Source organism: Xenopus laevis, chromosome 6S, assembly GCF_017654675.1.
Source record: "Xenopus laevis strain J_2021 chromosome 6S, Xenopus_laevis_v10.1, whole genome shotgun sequence".
Taxonomy (NCBI): Eukaryota; Metazoa; Chordata; class Amphibia; order Anura; family Pipidae; genus Xenopus; species Xenopus laevis.
In genome coordinates, this window is record NC_054382.1 from 28188280 (window position 1) to 28207926 (window position 19647).

At 37.5% G+C, this 19647-nt stretch overlaps 1 protein-coding gene across 2 annotated transcripts in view; it reads right to left on the reverse strand.

Moving 5' to 3' along the window:
• Positions 1-19647, reverse strand: part of thsd7a.S (thrombospondin type 1 domain containing 7A S homeolog) — a 234528-nt gene that overhangs the window by 13317 nt on the left and 201564 nt on the right. For both annotated transcript variants that reach the window (XM_041567489.1, XM_018269202.2), the window contains exons 12-19: positions 15585-15717; positions 13503-13606; positions 12359-12553; positions 8640-8903; positions 6730-6908; positions 5352-5357; positions 3631-3764; positions 1334-1487 (exon numbers count right to left, since the gene is read on the reverse strand). In XM_041567489.1, the coding sequence (XP_041423423.1) occupies positions 1334-1487; positions 3631-3764; positions 5352-5357; positions 6730-6908; positions 8640-8903; positions 12359-12553; positions 13503-13606; positions 15585-15717 (1169 nt within the window). The remainder of the gene's footprint in view (positions 1-1333; positions 1488-3630; positions 3765-5351; positions 5358-6729; positions 6909-8639; positions 8904-12358; positions 12554-13502; positions 13607-15584; positions 15718-19647) is intronic.

The following is a 19647-nucleotide window of genomic DNA, read 5'->3' on the forward strand; positions in this document are numbered from 1 at the left end:
TAGACACTTTAACCACAAACGTTTCGGGACCATCACTGATGAAGGGACATGTGGTCCAAAAATGTTTGATCGTTGTTAAAGTGTCTGATAGCATGGAATAATTTTGGGATCAACCCCATTTGCTTCATCAAAAGGTATTGGAGTCTCATATACATTGTCTCAGTTTTTCAACCTGAAGAAGGCCAGTGTATATCCCACCCTGAAACATTGTTACTCATATAGTGACAAAACTAGCTAAATAAAGTCCCCAGTGCAGCATTAAGTGAGTGGTTTTCTTCACTTATTTAGTTATTTACATGGAGCTATACCCTGACCATGGCAGTAATTCTACAATTCCCACAGTGGAATCAATAGCTGCAACAGATTTGCACCAAAAGAACCACACACTTCTGCCATTTTATTGCAGAGTGCTGGAATTAACACAATCTCTCCTCTGACAATGTTAGACACATTTTGTACCCAACTCACAGTTCAGTTAGTTTTTACTTCTTGGGTGCGATTAGGTGCACTGTGGCTCTAAATAAGCATTGCCTGTTGTCTGATAAAGTTAATGTCAGAAACAGACCAACTTGCATAGAGGTGGACAGATAAGGATCTGTTATGAATAGTTCTCTGGATTTAGAAAATACATTTGAATAATTGCACATTCATTCCTCCTTCCCCAAAATGATTGCACCCTAGACAGGTGCCTCTTGTAAAAATCCCTAATTCAGATCCTGATACTGCCTGTTCATGTATTAGTCATCTAATAGCCTGGGTGTACAGAGACAAGCTCAAATTCAAGCCAAGTGTCCAAATTCAGTTCAGCATTGAACAAAAGGAGAATCCAAAATGTTCCTGCCAGGGTTAACTTCTGCCTTTTGGTACAAAATGCAAATAATTTTTGCCCTCGCACACCCTACCTACTTGTCGAAGCAGAGATGCCTGGTGCACACAGGTGGAGGCCTGGCCACCTCCTGACAGTTACTCAGGCAAAAAATTCCAAACGTTGCACTGCACTCCACAATAAACACACATTAAGATGTTTCATCAGACCTGTGTGCCATTGGAATTTTTTGCTTGAACTTCTGCTTTTTACCATAGATCACCCTACCGCTAATATATTATGTATTTAATTGCTACATGATCACAGATTTAGATGATCCAATCCAATATCTGTTTTATACATACAAGAATATAGGTTCTGATAAGTTTTTAAGGCAATACGTAACTATTCATACCATTTTAGCTAAAGCTCAACTGAAATGAAAATGAGTTGTGTCCTACAGTTGCTGTACACAGAAAAATAAATGAAAGCATTTCATTGTCGCTGAGAAGAATAAATAGATCTTACCAAGGGACACCTGTTCCATTCACTCCATTCAGACATCACACAGTCTTCAGGACAGGGCAACTTGCAGTTTCTGGCTCCCAAAGGCATTTCTTCAGGTTCACATAGATAGTCCTCCACAACATCCGAAGGGCCATCTACTGTGTTTTGCATGCATCTGTATCAGACATTTATGTTAATGGCTTCACTGGAATTTATCAGCAAGGAAACAAAAATTAAATTCAAGTAAATCAAATACCAATTAATCTTCTATATTTTTGTTTGTGTACTGCTGCTTGGACTAGGGCAGGCCTGCACAGATATTTTTCATTTATCCTAAACCTAAATAAACCCTTCTGAAACAGCAATGAATGGTAAATATAAAAGTGCCTAAAATGTGGGAATCTGCAGCATTAATAGAAACTAGTTTGGCTTATAACATACACCGAGGAATAAAATTGCAAAGCATTCGAGTGACTGAGGTTCTTTCGATCATTTTCTTTGTAAAATGGTCAACGCATAAATGCCAATGGCAGTCTTGTATGGAATATTACATCTCATATACACAGATTTCCTTAAATGTTCTAAACATGTGGGGTACATACCTTAATTCACTAGTGGGTTGTAGTATCCAATACTATCACAAGGTTCCTCACTGAATTTGTAATCTTACACTGAGAAGATGTCCCCCTAGATTCTATCAATAGGTTAGTATCCCTATCTATCTGAGAAGGCCTTCTAATTATAACCTCAGAAGAAACTGTCTGATCAGCAGACCTATGAAATGGGAATGGAATTCATAGCTGTGCAAGAAAATGCACCTAAGTGCCCTAACCAGGGTCTTATCAAGAGAGAGATGGTTCAGCACCTGCAGGTGGTAGAACCACAGTAAAATATTGGCCAGTGACCCTTCTCAGCACATGAGGGAGGCCACCAGCTGCCAGGAAATAAACTGGGGCTTCACTTTTCTCTGAATCCCTGTGCATTCCAGTTGGCTTCCACATGAGTAACTACATTTCATACACTCTGGCTGGTTGTCCTATTGGTCAAGCAATCTGTGTGTATTATTATACATTCATTTAAAAAAACAAAGGTCAAACTGATCAAAAGTCAAGTTGACTTTTTTATCTCAATTCGTGAAAAAATACAAATGTCAATATACTAAAGAGTATTTTCTGAAACCTCGAATAGTCAGGATTTATTAAAGAAAAGAGTCTTTTCTTAAATAATCTGGCACTATGTGTCTTATAAAAAAAGTTTTTTTCTCAGCCTCGTATATAAAGATTTGTTTACCTGTTTTGCTTGTTTGCCTAAATTAATACTGAAGCAGCATGTATATTTGCAGCTACAGCACATTAACCCGAATACATTAAAAAAACAGAGTCAAAATTGCTTTTCTTTCTTGAGTTATTACTTTAGGAAAAGAAAATACTGCTGATGTTGGTTGAGCAATCACAGGGCAATATATTATATTCAAGCACCTTCTCTTCCTCCATATATAGTAGACTTAAAAAGTTCCTGTTTTTCTACGAGTATATCAGTATATATCTCAGCAAAATGCAGATTTAGCAAATGTGTTTAAATATACTTAATTGTTTTCCAGGTGACAGTTGCAAAATATGTAAGGGGGTAGAAATGTTTTGAAGTTTGGGGTAATTTCTACTTTTGGCCAATATAAAGGCAAAAGAGTAATGTAGTAGGTTAACAGTTGTAATTATAGTACATGGGCCTGGTGAGTAGAGTTTATTTTATAAAGTATATAAAAAGGATTTAGAGTAGACCATGGAAAGAAGATTCACTGAGGGAGTCACCTGACTGGCAGAAGCAACAACAGGAGTAAAATGTAGGGAAATGTCTGGCCTCACTTGTGTGTGAGTGTAAAGAAGGAATATGATATTGAGAATGGGCATTCCCTAGGAATAAGTGGGGAATAACATCCCAGTGGGTAACCTACCAGTCAGGGTTAAAGTGGCAGATTGGACCAATAGTAAGGCACTGGGGACTGCGGGGAAGAGCAAGAAGGAGCACTGAAATGACTGGGAATTAATATGTATAGAAAACTGCCAAACTAATTGTCTGAATTGTCTAAGACCTTTTGGATTTTGAAAAGTGTCCTGATGTCAAATGACAAGGATAACTGTGTTTGAGAACGTTCTGCTTTTTTGTACTTCGAAATTCAAACCTTGATAAACCTGCCCCTTGGTGTTCTATTTGTATTGGAGATTTTGGCAGCATATCACATTGGGATCCAAATCCAAATCTAATAATGACAAATTATAGATCTACACTACTTTATCATTTGAAGGACTTATTTCTCTCACCTTACTTTTCTTGTCTGAACACCTTCGCCACAGTTCTGCTTTAGATCGACATTAGTCACTTTACAAATACTCCAGGGCTCTGTGATCCATATATACTGATTGCAATCACTGTGACACGGCACCACTTCATACACCTGTAGAACCGAGAAAACAAGGGAAGAAAACACTGATTATCTGAGCACCCTGATATAGTGAATAAAGTACCCCCTCTTGTAAAATATTAGAATATTATACGTTACCGAGGAGTTTCATGACCATATAAAAACACGAGGCTGAAGGCCGAGTGTTTTTATACAGGTCATGGAACTCCGAGGTAACTTCTAATATCCTCATATTTTGCAACTGGGGGTACTTTATTTATTATAATACACAAGTTTCAGTGAGTCATGTGACAGAAATGACATCAGAACTCACCGTTTATAACTGATGACATCAGAACTCACCGTTTATAAGGATATAATTTACAAGATATTCATAGCTTTTGTGTATTTTAACTCCATACACAACAGGTTGAAAGGGTCTAAGAGCAGTGCCAGCACTGATGTAATTACAAAAATATCACAAGATTTCTTAAAAATTGCAAGATGTATACTGTACTTCAAGGATGTTATTATTTTTCTCATGTTTTAAATAAAATAAAAAGTCAGAACAAACTAGAAACCATGATTTACCCTTATTTATCATTACAAATTGCAGATAGGACCTCTACCATTGACTTGTACATGACCTCGACAAGTTGAAGATGGAGTATTTTCGGATTCTGACTTTTGTCATTCTGAGCATAATACACATCTCGAAAAAATGAATTTGCCACTAAAAATTCGAATTTTGTAGGAAATTAGCATTAGCATTCAGACTTTAATAAATAACCCCCCAAAGTGTGTAAACGGTATAGGCAGTTATAATTACTTTTATCATCTGCTAGCATATTCCATGGCATTACATAATCCTAGTACAGCAGTACAAAGAGCTTTTTATGGTAAAAAAAGATATTTAATGTCAGAACATTATTTTACAGTTTTTCCGACATTGACATTCAAATTTGAAATATAATAGAGGTCTATAGGAATAAATGGACTGCAGGCAAACCCACAGGCAACCTGATATCTTTTTACTGCAGAATTCCTGATCATAGCTAAACATGAGAAGATCAAGCAGGATTCTATCCTCAGGGCGTTTCACATTTTACATTGCCCTAAGTCCTGTAGAATCCCGGAGGTTCTGTAAAAACACCTGGCATTAGTGGCAGTGACAACTCTCACTTTCACTTGGTTTTGCTTGTTTGTTTGCTTGTTTTTCATTGTCTTCTCTCGTTTTCAATCCAGTGCAAGAAAAAAATTGCAGTTTACCCTGAGGGGCAAGTGTTTATAAGAGGAGAACTATGGGACACACTCTAGAACTTGTACCCCAGGGAAACATAAATGACCCCTGTTTGTAAATTGTATTGATAATAAGTGAGGTTACATGCTAGAATGTCATATAGAGGGATATAGATTTAATATGGCTGATTTTAGCTGCAGAAAATCAGTATTAATTGCTTATGTTGCTTTGTATTTGTGATTTACGTCGAAAGGAACATAGACACAATAAAATGTGTTAAAACGGCATGATTCAAGTCATATCTTATATAGGTACCAATATATGCATGGATTTAATAAATAACTGGGCACGACATGCGCTCAATTTTATTTTTGTTTTTTTTAAAAAGCAGCGAGTCTTACCTGAGCCTGTATCACAGGAAGAAGCAAAAAAAAAAAGAAAAGAGAAATAGATTAGAACTGAAACATCATTAATATGCTTGTAACAAGTTTATACACTTAATATAAACCAAGAACAGAGATATGAGTGGCAGTTTGGATATATATATATACATCCACATATTTTATTCCTATTTAAATATTTTACACAAATGTTAATTCTTTTGTGCATTATTTGGTTTATTAGGTTAGGCTCTGAAATTTACCCTAATTTAGATGTAATTCTTAGGTAGGGATGTAGCGAACTGTTCGCCGGCGAACTAGTTCGCGCGAACTTCGACTGTTCGCGTCCGCCGCAAGTTCGCGAACGTCGCGCGACGTTCGCCAATAGGCGTTCGCGTCAAAATCGGTCGCCCATTCGACCATTCGATCGCTAAAATCGAACGATTTTCGTGCGATTCGAACGAAAATCGTTCGATCGAACGATTAAAATCCTTCGATCGTTCGAATCGAACGATTTTCGGATGATCGAAGTTCGCGAACAGTTCGCGAACAGTTCGCAAATTATGCCGGTGTTCGCGAACGGCGTTCGCGAACACATCGGCGGCGGTTCGCTACATCCCTATTCTTAGGGAGGAATGTAATTAAACATGCCAACATTCGCAAAAGGTGTCTGTAAAAAGTTTTTTTTGCGCTAATAACACATATTACATTTCCCCATTAATCTTTTAAACTATTGTTAAATCTATAGGCTTCTCCAGATCCTGAGATGATACCTATCAATCCTACTTTCAAGTAAGTCGGCATTGCTATTTGCCCCAAAGGAAGCAGAGACAGTTCCATTATTCATACATGTGGGGTTTTTTTCCACCACCATAATTTAAGTGAAACAACGCCTCTACACTTCCTATATTGAAATGAATGCTATGTGCAGTATGTATATCGGATTTATTATGAAATCTGCTCAATCTGTATACAAAATCATAGCTACTTTAGTACACAATATTCAGGACCTGGTTGCGCAGAGACGCTAGAAGAAAGGCTTAGAAATTGAAATGTGCACTTTAATGTCAATAGAACATGTATAAGCCATAATAATTGTAAAAATGCAAATACATTTATGGTGTTTGTAAATGTCTGTGCCATAATGCTTCTGGCTGGCAGGGATGTTACCAGGCAGTTGTATTATCTTTTAACTCCACCAGAGGGCAGCAGTAGAATGCACTAATCCACTAAGTCTCCCTTAAATGTTTGGCTGTGTATTTATGTCAGCCACTGTGTATTAGTGACATACAAGAAATATTAATTACTCAGTGAGCGGCAGCTAGGTTTAGATAATAACAGTCTGTAGCTGAAATGCCCAGGTTCCAAACTCCAAAAACAATGTGTTGAAAATGTGTACCTGATTTACATGATCCAGTTTCGGACAAGGTCTTCCACCATTATACGGCTTTTCACGGAGCCATTTGGACCGAACCTTCACTCCACTCCCACAGGACTTGCTGCACCGCGACCAGTTAGACCACTCACTAAGCTTACAATCAGATGGGCAGGGTATAATGCATGCTTCCTCAATATAACCTATTGGGATAAGAAATGGATTTATTTATGTGAAATATATTTTTGCATTAAAGTGAAATAAGCTCAGCTTTTCCAGGCAGGAAGAATTCCTTCTCTGCAGAAACCTAGTACAACTCATAGTAAGTGCATCCCACACACTATTGAAAAGTCATTGCACCAAGTCAATGTCCGATTTATCTCAGTTATATATATTACAGAGCATACTTGCTTTATATAATAGGAGCTGAGAAACTTCAGACAATTCTCAGATACAAATAATAAATGACCTTGGTCAATACATTATGCTATTGATCTTACTGGACTTGCCAATTGGTTTCGTTAACATACATTTTGCACATTCTAATGATTGATTGGCTGTTTTCTCTCATCCAGCAGAAATGCTAATAGCTGCCTTCCCTCTTGCTCTAGACTTGCACATATGTACTGCAAGTTTGTTCTTGTTCTTCCCAGTTCAAAATTGAAGATACATAGATAGAAAGGTTATTAGGCAACACAGGCTGGTGCAACTAACATTATCAAAGGGATACTGTCATGATTTTTATGGTGTCGTTTTTATTTCTAAATTAAATTGTTTACACAGCAAATAATTCACTCTACCATATACAATTTTAATCCTGAACCAAAAGCATATTTTCTTAGATGTAATATTGGTGTGTAGGCTCCATCTCAAGTCATTTTGGCTGGCCATGTGCTTTCAGAAAGAGCAAGCACTTCAGGATGGAACCACTTTCAGGCAGGCTAATGTTTCTCCTACTTAATGTAACTGAAGGAGTCGCAGTGGGACATAGATTTTTACTATTGAGTGCTGTTCTTAGATCTACCAGTTATCTTCTGTCAGGGAGCTGTTATCTGGTTACCTTCCCATTGTTCGGATGTTGGGCTGCTGGGGGGGAAAGGGAGGGGGTGATATCACTCCAACGTGCAGTACAGCAGTAAAGAGTGACTAAAGTTTATCAGAGCACAAATCACATGAATGGGGTACTTGGGAAACAGACAATAGGTCTAGTCCCATGTCAGATTTTAAAAAATGTGTTTGCTCTTTTGAAAAACTGATTTCAGTGCAGATTTCTGCTGGACCAGCCCTATTAACTGATGCATAAATGAGCATGCTTTCTCCATGCAAATGAAAAATCAGTGGTTAGCCTGTGTTAGGAACTGCAAGTAGTGTGATTGGGAAGATTGATTTATTTATTCAAGCAAGCTTGCTCATACGTACATGCCAACACTGAATTACATATCCATCACCTTGGGCAAAAAAACTATTTCCTGAGGCTAAATTCCTACCATCATTAGTGCAACAACTCGACTTGAATGCAAACCATGTTCTGAATGTTAATTTGACAGTATGTTGAACCTTTAGCACTCTATTTCCAGGGAGATTTGCATCTGAATATATATGTTAATATGTATCCCTATATTTCTGAATATCTGAGAAATGAATAACAATCTGTGTTTCCAGTGTTATTTCCATTCTAATATATCCGTATTTATTCTTTGTCCATACAATTTACCGATACTTGATAATCAAGAAAAGAGTGCATGTAACTTAATTAGATAGCAGTATGTGTGAAACCCTCTCTTCAATTGTGTTTTTCTATCATAATTATGAGGCCCAGTTTAATAATTCCAATTGTCCTGTTGTGGAATATAAGTATTATTTATATTTGTTTTAAGACACAACAAAGAGACACAACAAAGAAGAAGTCAGAGAGGAGGAATGCATTTGCCTACCATGGCTGTTACACCTTGAAGTCTCCACAAGTCTGCTGTTCTGATCATAACATGCCATAGCTTGGTACCGGTACCCCTGCCCACACTCCTTGATGTCTCCTTGTCCTTTCATTCCAAGTAAGGCCTCCACTTTTCCTTCTGGCAAAATACAGTCTGACCAGTTACCCACGGGCTGAGCACTGTATTTATCACACGGGCAGAACTGAGTCTCAATCACTGGGTAGAGCTGTGCATTTTTGCACTTGTCCTTTTTCTTACTTTTCCCTGTTTTAAAAATGCAAATACATGAAAACATGGAAAGCTTATATATTTTAGATTAGGTACAGTGGTGAACTGGCCTCATAGCTGTACAGCTATAAATCCCCACCATTCCCAAACTTGTTTATCAATTTCATTATTATTATTAACATGTATTTATATAGTGCCAACATATTGCATAGAACTGTAAGGTAAATGTGATTATACAACTAAATCATATGAAATTATATACATAGAACATATGGAGTTACATACATCACAATCAATACTGGTACAAAAGGTGAGGAAGACCCTATGCAGAAAGAGCTTACACTCTAAAGGGAAGGGAATAATACACAAGTTGTGGGAGTGGGCAAGATCGAATTAAGTGGGTGAGAAATGTGGTACTATATGTGGTGTTGCGTTTGGTAGTTAAGCAGAGTGAGGGTAGGCTTCTCAAAAGAAGTGCGTTTTAAGAGATTTCTTGAAAGCAGAAAGGTTGGGAGAAAGTCAGACAGACCGTGGGAGAGAGTTCCAGAGGTGGGTTGCAGCAAAGTCTGAATGCGAGCATGTGAGGAGGTAATGAGAGAAGAGTTGAGTGAGTATATAGAGATGAGTTCAGAGATGTAGGATGGGGAAGAATTATGAAGTGCTTTGAATGTCAGGGTCATTAATTTGAATTTAATTCTGAAAGGTAGCGGAATCCAATGCAGGGATTGACAGAATGGTGTGGCAGAGGAGGAGCGGTTGCTGAGGTGTATGAGCCTCACAGCAGTGTTCATTATGGACTGGAGAGGTGACAGTCTCTGGAGGGGAAGGCCAATTAAAAGAGAGTTACAGTAGTCTAGACGTGATATGACGAGAGAGTGAATAATAATTTTGGCAGCATCTTGGGTGATAAATGATCGTATTTTGGATATGTTCCTTAGATGCAAGTGACATGATTTAATAAGTGACTGGATATGAGGAGTGAATGACAGGGCAGAAACTAGGATAACCCCAAGGCACAGGGTCTGGGGAGAGGGGGTGATAGAGGAATTGTTAGTTATTATGGATACTTCCGGGATGTTACTGGTTTTAGTTGGAGGAAAGAGAACCATTCCAGTTTTAGAGAGGTTTAATTTAAGGTAGCATTGCGACATCCAGGCAGAGATAGCGGACAGGCAGGAGGAGTGGCGAGTTAGAAGTTCTGGGTTGAGATCAGGAGATGAGAGATAGATCTGAGTATCGTCAGCATAGAGGTGATAGTGGAAACCATACGAGTTGATTTATTTGCTGAGGGAGGAAGTATAGAGGGAGAATAGTAAGGGGCCCAGGACAGAGCCTTGAGGAACCCCAACAGAAAGAGGTAGGGGAGAAGATGATACTCCATTGTAGGAGACACTGAAGGAATGATTGGTGATGTAAGAAGAAACCAGGACAGGGCTGTGTCACGAAGTCCAAGTGAATGGAGGGACTGGAGGAGGAGAGGGTGATCTACAGTGTCAAATGAGGCTGAGAGATCAAGCAGTATTAGTAGTGAGAAATGATTGTTGGCTTTAGCGGTTAAAAGGTCATTAGTTAGTCGGGTCAGGGCAGTTTCAGTGGAGTATTGTGGCTTAAAACCAGATTGAAGGAGGTCCAGCAGGTTATTGTCAGAGAGGAATGAGGCTAGTCGGTTGTAGAAAAGGTGCTAAAGTAGTTTAGAAATGAAAGGTAGCATAGAGATAGGTCGTCAAGATTGAAGGGATCTAGAGAGGATTTTTTCATAATGAAGGTGACAAGAGCATGTTTTAGTTGAGAAGGAAACAGTCCAGTTGAGAGCGAGAGATTAAATAGGTGAGTTAAGGCTTTGATTAGACAAGGATTGGTATTGCGGAGAAGTTTTGAGGGAATTGGATCAAGCGGGCAGGTAGTAAGGTGAGAAGAGTCCAAAAGCTTTGAGACTTCCTCATCAGTGACGGGGTGAAGGAGCACTGGAGAGACTGGGGAGTGTGGAAGTCTAGGGATGTTGAGTAGTGTAAGCCCTAGGCGACCCGGCTGCACCAAGTGCACACCCCTCAAAACCGTGCATGCACATGCGCTGTAGGCAGGGGAGGGTGGCAGGCGAAAGCACCGCAAGGAGAGGGATGAGGGGGAGTGACCGAGGGAGGGCAGCGAACACGGACTAGGGGTAGGCGGAAGACAGTTTAACAGGTACCTGCCCAGCCTCTTCTGCCTACTCTTAGTTCCAGTCCTGCCTTTAAGCTTAGGTCTCCTGTGCAATTACAAATTGTAAAACTGGAAAAGCATTGTGTAACATTATGGTAACTGATGCATGCAGAAATAAGCCCCAATATGCTTCAACTCAATACTGAATATCAGGATCTAGATAATATTTTCAAAGATCAGATGTTGAATGTTAATGCTGTCTTTTTATTAGTAAATACAATAAAATTACATATTTGGGGGGAATGTAATATTGGTTGCTAACGCAAAAATCGTTCGCAATACAAAAAAATGTTTGCAAAGTGAACAATTTTGCCTTTGCGAAGACTTTGCCCTCACGCAAATTTTCTAGTTTGCGATAGAACGCAGTGTTTGTAATAAAACTTCATAATGAAAAAGCTGTTACCTATGCTCCAAAAGTTTATGCCACCTTCAAGCAGGTATTAAAGGTTTGCAATGCACAATTAAGATTCACAATGCAATAAAAGCCTAATAAAGAATATAACATTGAGACATGCACATTTATATTCTTATTTATGCGCAAATTAGACCTCTTTGTGAATTTCCTTAATCTTTCTTCTAATGAATATTAGACATGCTATTCTAATCAATACAACACCAACAGAATAAGGGGTGGGTTCATACATGCTTTGTATGCGTTTTACCCCTTTTGTAGAAAAGCTGTTTATTATAGTTTCACCTTTATTTTCCTTAGCCCCAGCCAACAGAATTTATATTTGAAGCAATACATGCAACTAATGCAAAGGGACCCAACAGTCCTGTCCTGTTTATACTATGAACCTTCAGTATAGTACATCGCAGCCTTACAATCAGTGTGGCTCATGCACTACACACATTTGCAACTGGTAAATGACCACAAGATTGCTAACACTGTTAGTGGAGCTCACTGGTACAGTACTACATTTTGTAGTGCCTTGTACATCCAAATATAATATACTGTATGAACTTCTTCATCCTTTACCCTTTCCTATAGTGCAACAAGGAAATATAAACACTACTGCCAAAGACAATAAGGCTTTATTAATTGTGTTCTTTCTTATATTAGAAAAAGAAAGTTAATAGTTCATGCCAAATAGACAATAGTGATGGGTGAATTTGAGAATTTACCGCATAATTCACGAAACGGCGAAAAATTTGCAAAACGGCGACGGTCTCCAAAAAAAAATGGATACAAATTTATTCGCCGGTGGCGAATCGTGGGAATTCGCAGCAAATTTGAGTGTGGCAGATAAATTCGCCCATCACTAATAGACAATGAATATTTCTGTTCATACCAAGAAGTAAGCGCTTTCTTGTCCTTACTGCACCACAGTCACCATTACACGAGGAGAATTTGGACCAGTTGGTAAACTGACAGTCGTCTTGGCAAGGTATCTGGCAGGACTGTGTTAAAGGAGGCATGGGACCAGCGTTGGCAAGGCAATCAATGACTTCTACCTGTGTGCCATCTTGCCTGCGACATGTAATTGCTAAATCAAAAAACAAGAGAAAATATTATTCATAAATAATGCAAAATCCAACATAACTTTGTGAACTAGATACATGCACCCATGCCAAACAACAAACGAAAATAAAAACAATTCCCATTATTAAGGGAACTATTGTAGGGGAGTAGGTATTTAGCCTTCTGTTACTGTTAGGTAGAGCTTAAGCTATAGAGTGGGTCTGTAAGAGGTATGAGTGCTAGTGGGTGCAACACATTCTAATGTAGGCATGACCTGTGTTAAGTGTGAAATTTCCAATTAGCCCAGGAATAATACATGGATTCACCTTCTTTATATAAGATAATAAAAGGCAAGGGAAGCCTTGTTTAAAAAAAAGGCCTTGGGGTAAGGGATACACCTCAATGTGAGTCAAGTAGAATATCATGGCTTGTAACAGGTTTGTTAGTGCATTCTAGCTGATGCAAGCACTAAGTGATAGGCTAGGATAATTAATAGACAGTGGCGTAACTACCGGGGGAGCAGGGGGTGAGATTAGGCCAGGGCCCGCACCCCCTCAGGGCCCCCCGGCAGCTCGCGCGCCGCTGACTCCAGAAGCAGAAAATGGGGTACGGAGGGGGGTGGGGGCCCGGCTGCACATCCTGCCCAAGGGCCCGTCCCCTCTAGTTACGTTACTGTTAATAGATCAATCAGAGAGCCCAACAAGGACAGAAGAGGGGTTAAACTCCAGGCTTGATATTCTGTGGAGCAGAGGAACCCCATAACACCGTTATCACTTCAACATGTTCTGTCTAAATTCCATAATTAAAGAGGAACCTATTTAATATTGTGCCTATTAAATGCATTGGTGCAATTTTAGAGACAACTGATTTTGACACATGTTAATGATTTCTGGCTTTTAAGGTTTGTTTGATAACATCCTAAAAACAGGAAGCTACTTTCTCTATATTTCTGACCACTGAAATTCAGTACTTACCTCTGGCTTGTAATCCAGGCCCACAAGTTTCATAAGCTCCAGGGCTGTCTTGTCGGACATACCATGGCACCAACTGGCATCTTCTCCATTTATGTGTTTTCCAGCTGCAATTCAATAAATCAGTCACACTCACAAACCATTTACTCACATATTCTTTAAAAGAAAAATAACTTAAAATGTATAAACTACTTTCATCTTATATAAAGTATTTACCATGCATTTCTTGCTACAGTATCTGCATTGTGGTACTTTGTTTTTATTTAAGAACTGTGTCATTCTTAACCTGGTAATGGGTTGGTATGGGCTACTGCCAATGTACGGATTTGCCCATTGTTTATAAATGAGCCCCTGTGAATCCGTGACAACTTGCGTTGCTTACTATTGTTGTCAGTGGGAACACATTGTAATCCATTCAGAAGTGGTGCGAATAACCTGGTGTGCCATAACAGTTATATATACTTTATCATCATGCTAAAACATATTTCTCCAATGGTACCATAAAACATTCCTAGATTTACATTAATTTAGCAAAAGGTACAGTAATTTCTCTGAATAGAAGATCACTGGTATTCATGCAACCTTTTCTAAATTCTTCCTTTCAAGAAACTGTTTGCTTCACAACTGTGTGTCTATCCGTTAGGGGGTTATTTATTAAGCTCCGAATTTTTATGGTCAGACTTTTAAAGGGGAAAATACAGTTTTTTTGTGAAAAAAAAAAAAGAATTTTTCGTGATTTATTAAACTCTGATAGTGTTAAAAGTCAGATAAATAAAGTGCTCCGACTCTGACCTGCTGAGAACATGTAAAAGTGAATGGTAGATGTCCCATTAACAATTGGAAGATTTTCTGAGTTGCGCTGGATTTCCGAAAGAATCGTAGCTTTCAGCGATTTTAGGCAAAAGTCGTAGGTTTTCAAGCTCAAAATCCAAAAAAATCATAGGATTCGGATTTTGTTTTACGATTTTATTGTGACTTTTTCCGCACAAGAAAAATTCATGATAATTTTTTTGATAAATAGGGGAAAAAGTCCCCTATTTGGTCCCCCGGATAAGGTCAGAGTAGTTTTCAGAAAATACTAAAATCTTTTCGGATTTTGATAAATAACCCTGTTGGTCTTCATATCTACAAGCACAGTTAATATGTTTATATATATATTCAGGCCTGCAACACAGAAATACTTGAAATAAGGCAGAAAACCTGAAACATTATTAAGCTATATCTCTCGGTTAGGGACAATGACGCCTCTTGTTTAATATCTGTCTTATTATAAATATTCAAATAAGATTCAAATTTTTAAATAATTCATCAGCAAAATGCCCCAATTACATTGTCTTTGACAAAGATTTAAATAGCAGATAGAAACATAAATCTAAAAGTCAGTTCAACACTAATGGCATGGTATGTATGATATTTGACTTAACATCTAGTTTGCAAACTAATAGGCATTTTAGGAGTCAAAATTGTTCACATATATATCTGCAAAAGAAAATGAGACAGAGGTGAAATATAACAAGACAATTAATCCAGTAGAGCACAGAGACATTTTTCTTATTTGTCACCTTATATTTTGTATTAATACCTATGGCAGAGTAAAAAGACTTATTTATTATGATCTACAGACTCTGTTAACAGTTTAAATTTTCATATAAAACTGAATGCATATTTCATGGATTTCTGCCTACAAATTATACTTTATGGCCTTGAAAATAAGAAATTACATTGCTCTCCATACTATTTCAATAACATAAGTGATTTTTGAGCAGCAGCATATTTTTGGAATGTTGATAGTCGAAATAGATTAACTTAATCAATATTATATAAATGAATCCAAATTTAAACACATTTATTCTTCCACAAAAGCATAAATAATTTATTTTAGGGTGGGAAGCTGGCCTATATAACAATCAGGCAACTATTGTACTTCTGTGCCTGAAGACTCAACGAGAGTGACAGAGCCAGGCAATTTAGAACTCAGATGTGAGCACTGGGAATGCTACCATTCCACCATGACAAAATCAGATTTAACGAATGGAAAATTTCCATAATCTAAAACAGCTTCTTCTCATAGTGATGTCATCTCACCGGTAGCTGTGACAGGTCACAGGAGCTTCACATTCATTTTCTTCGTATAAAGTATCAGGGCAGTCACGGCCTCCATAGGATGGCAGTTGGATAATGACACGATGACGAGTCTGTTTTTTTATGGCAACGTTGCCTAGAAAAAAAATAGATAAATATAATGCTGTAAAAGATTTGGTCCTAAAAAGATATTTTGCAATAAAATGGAATATTATAACGTGAAAAAGGTCAGATTTATATAAAATAACAGAATTGTCTATTGGATATCATTCTTAATGAACTTAGGACATGTGTTCACGTCAAGATTATTAGAAACATTTTTTAAAGCAATTGACTGTTTCAATTAGTATTTTTTTTGTGTTCAAAATTGTATACACTTAGGGGCATATTTATTATGCTAAGAAAAAAACAGTGGGATAACAGAACACAAATCACCAGTCTTCGCTATGTAAAAAACATAAATCTTTACATGTTTTTTCTTAATTTCTTCCAGAAGCAATGTAAAACAACAGCGTCAAATCTTGTGTTCGCATGGCGTAAAATTTCATTTTAAATATACCCCTTATGGTAAAATAAAATGGATAAACCATTGCAGTTATTAAAATGATTTATAACAATAAATACTCAAGGTCCAATCAACAAGAAAATGAGTAATGATAGCAATATATATAGGAGGAATGTTCTGCATGAAATGATCTCATATTAGGGCTCATTTACTAGGTGCACTTACTAGTCCATTTTTGCACCTGCACCACATTTAACGCCCTAGATGCAGGTCTTTGAACTCCAGAATCAATGAAGCCTACAGAATTTACTTTTTAAATAGCATTTCAATTTAAGATGAACCCTACAAACAAATAAGGAACAAAACGATTATATATTTGGGGCTTATATATTTGGGGCTTATCACTGCATCTCAGGGTGTCTGAGGAACAAATGAGAAACCCAGTAAGTCGGTCCCAATGAAGCATTTTTTTATTTTAGGGTGAACATTATACTATATATTTATAGGGAGCTTTAATGCTGTAATTGGTTCATAGACGTGATTCTGATTCACACAATTAAAATGACTTTGAAAAAGAATAACAATTGTTCCTATACTGTACATATACACAGTTCCTAATGTATAGTATGTACAGGTCAGACTTAGAAAGTCCCAGTTGAATCCAAACACTTTTGATAGCATATATAAACAGATTAGTTAGACCTTTCACCATGGGAATAACATAGAGGGCAAATATAAATAAACATTGTTCTTAAAACTGACACTGTACCATGTCATTTTCATACAGACAAGATGAAAAGAAATGAAAAATGAAATGCATTTTGGAAAAGTGTTAATGTAATATTGCCAATGGCTTATGAAAGAAAAAGTAGAACAAAGGAGAGCAGCATGAAGGCATATCATCTAACAAGGAAAATGTTTAATTGATATTTACAAAAATAGTATATGTATATGTATTGTTGCTCAAACTCTTGTGACTGTTAGGGGCATATTTATTATGCTGTGTACAATACAGCGGTATAATACACCCCGCATCGCCAGGCTTTGCCATGTATAAAAAAATGTTTTTTTCCTGAGGGGAATATTTATTTTGCTGTGTAAAACGGAATATGCCAACGAAAAACTGTGTAAAAAGCTGTCTGAAATAAATGCCAAATGTGTGGGTAATGCAAATGCCAGATCTGCAGCCGTTATTTTACATTAGAAAAAACACTTAGGTCAGCTTTTTTACATGGCGAAGCCTGGCAATGTGTGGTGTATTATCCGGCTGGTTTTACAAAGCATTAGTGATGGGCGAATTTGGGGTGTTTCGTTTCGCCGAAAAATTAGAGAATTTCCAGCGAAATTCGCAAAACGGCGCTGGCATGTCTTTTTTTTGTTGACGCCGGCGAATTTTTGCTGGCGAATTTTTGCTGGCGAATTTTTGCTGGCGAATTTTCGCAGCGGTTTCGCGAATTTATTCGACGGCAGTGAATTGCGGGAATTCACTGCAAATTCGCGCCTACCGAATAAATTCGCCCATCACTACACAGCATAATAAATATGACCCTTAAAGGGACTTCTGCCGGAAGCAATGTAAAATAACAACGTAAAATCTGGTATTTGCATAGAGTAAAATTACACACACCATCGCCATTTATTTTACACAGCTTTTTACACTGTTCAACTATTCTACATCTAGGATGTAGGGCTGCAAATTTGAGAAAGTGTACTACATGTGACCTCCAAAACCCTAGGATGATATGTCACTTGAAACAGTTAAATGCATTCCAGGTTCTATATCATCAATTTGATATGTGGTCTCTACAGTAACACAAACAAACCATGAAAATATAGCCATAGTTGAATATTCACAAGATATCGCCCTCAAGACCAGAACAATACAAAATATTTTATTTGATTGTGCATGACAAAGGGAGTAGTGGACCCCCACAGAACACTTTGCTTATCTACACCACAAAGCATCTTGTCCTCTTTAAATCGGTGTTCTAAAACCTTGCATGTTTTGTAAAGTTAACATTAAGGGGCAGATGTATCAAGGGTCGAATATCGAGGGTTTAATTAACCCTCGATATCCGACTGCCGAATTAAAATCCTTTTACTTCGAATATTGAAGTCGAAGGATTTTGCGCAATTTGTTTGATCGAACGATCGAAGGAATAATCGTTCGATTTGAAGGATTTTAATCCTTTGATTATCTTTCGATCAGAAAATTGTTGGCAAGCCTATGGGGACCTTCCCCATAGGCTAACATTGGCCTCGGTAGGTTTTAGGTGTGAACTAGGGGGTCGAAGAAATTTTTAAAGAGACAGTACTTTGATTATCGAATGGTCGAATATTCGATTTTTTTAGTCTGAATCGTTCGATTCGAAGTCGAAGGTCGTAGTCGAAGTAGCCAATTCGATGGCCGAAGTAGCCAAAAAAAACATTCGAAATTCAAACTATTTTTCCTCTATTCCTTCACTCGAACTTAGTGAATGGGCCCCTAAATGTATGCATTCTTAAACTCAACCTGCTGCTCTTTTTTTCTTATAGACTGGCAAAAATAACAAATCTGCATTCAAGCAGGGGGAGAATTATGTTGGCATACAAGTATAAAGGTGCCATTGGTGATCATAGAAGATTTTTATTATTATAAGATGCTTATTTTGTATTTTAATTTTGGAGATATTGTTTCTCATGGTTTAGATATCTTCATTATTTTAGAATTGTATAGTAATGTTATGTTTTTTGTTAGACTGTAGTTCCTGGGCTCTGAAGTGAAAGCAATGTACCAATCTCTGAAATGCATAAAGCAGACATATGAACCTGTTCCAGATTTTCAGATTTGGAAATTTGCAAGGTTGGTGCAGAACATCCGAATACTGGCAACACTATATTCTTGGACACACACAGGTCTCTGCACTCCATTTTGGAGAAGGCAGTGGACAGGAATGTATGCATTATATTTGCATAAATCCAGATATGTTGTATTGAACTTTGCTAAATATGATAGTATTCCTGGTATACTGTAAAACAAATATAAAAGAGGCTTTGTGTATATATTTTGTTTATATAATACACAAAAGCTATGAATACCGTACAGAATATAAATGATTTTTAGCAATATCATCATTTATAAACAGTGCTAAGTGATGTCACTTCTGTCCAATCATTAGTGATAAAGTGAAAATTTTTGCCGCAAAAAAAGACACCCAGTCATTTTTAGTTTCGGGGGTCATTTACAAAGACCCAGGATGGAAGTGCAATGCTCAGTGTTAATGCAGAATGTAATGGCAAGTTTTGTCCTCACCGTCTACCATAGGACAGAAGGCAAGGACAGGAGCCCCTTTACAGCCACTCCCTAACTTTTCATGCATTAAAAGAAATTTGACGCCCATAGACTTTAATGCATTTACCGTATTTTCAGTGAAGCAAAATCAGAAATCAGTCAGATTCGCCCATTACTACCAATCACTCATTGAAATGTTAAAATGTTTAGAAATAAAATGATGCTCATCTTAAAATATAATTATATTCATAGTTGCCATAGTTTCATGACTTGAGATTTTTATTTTATTT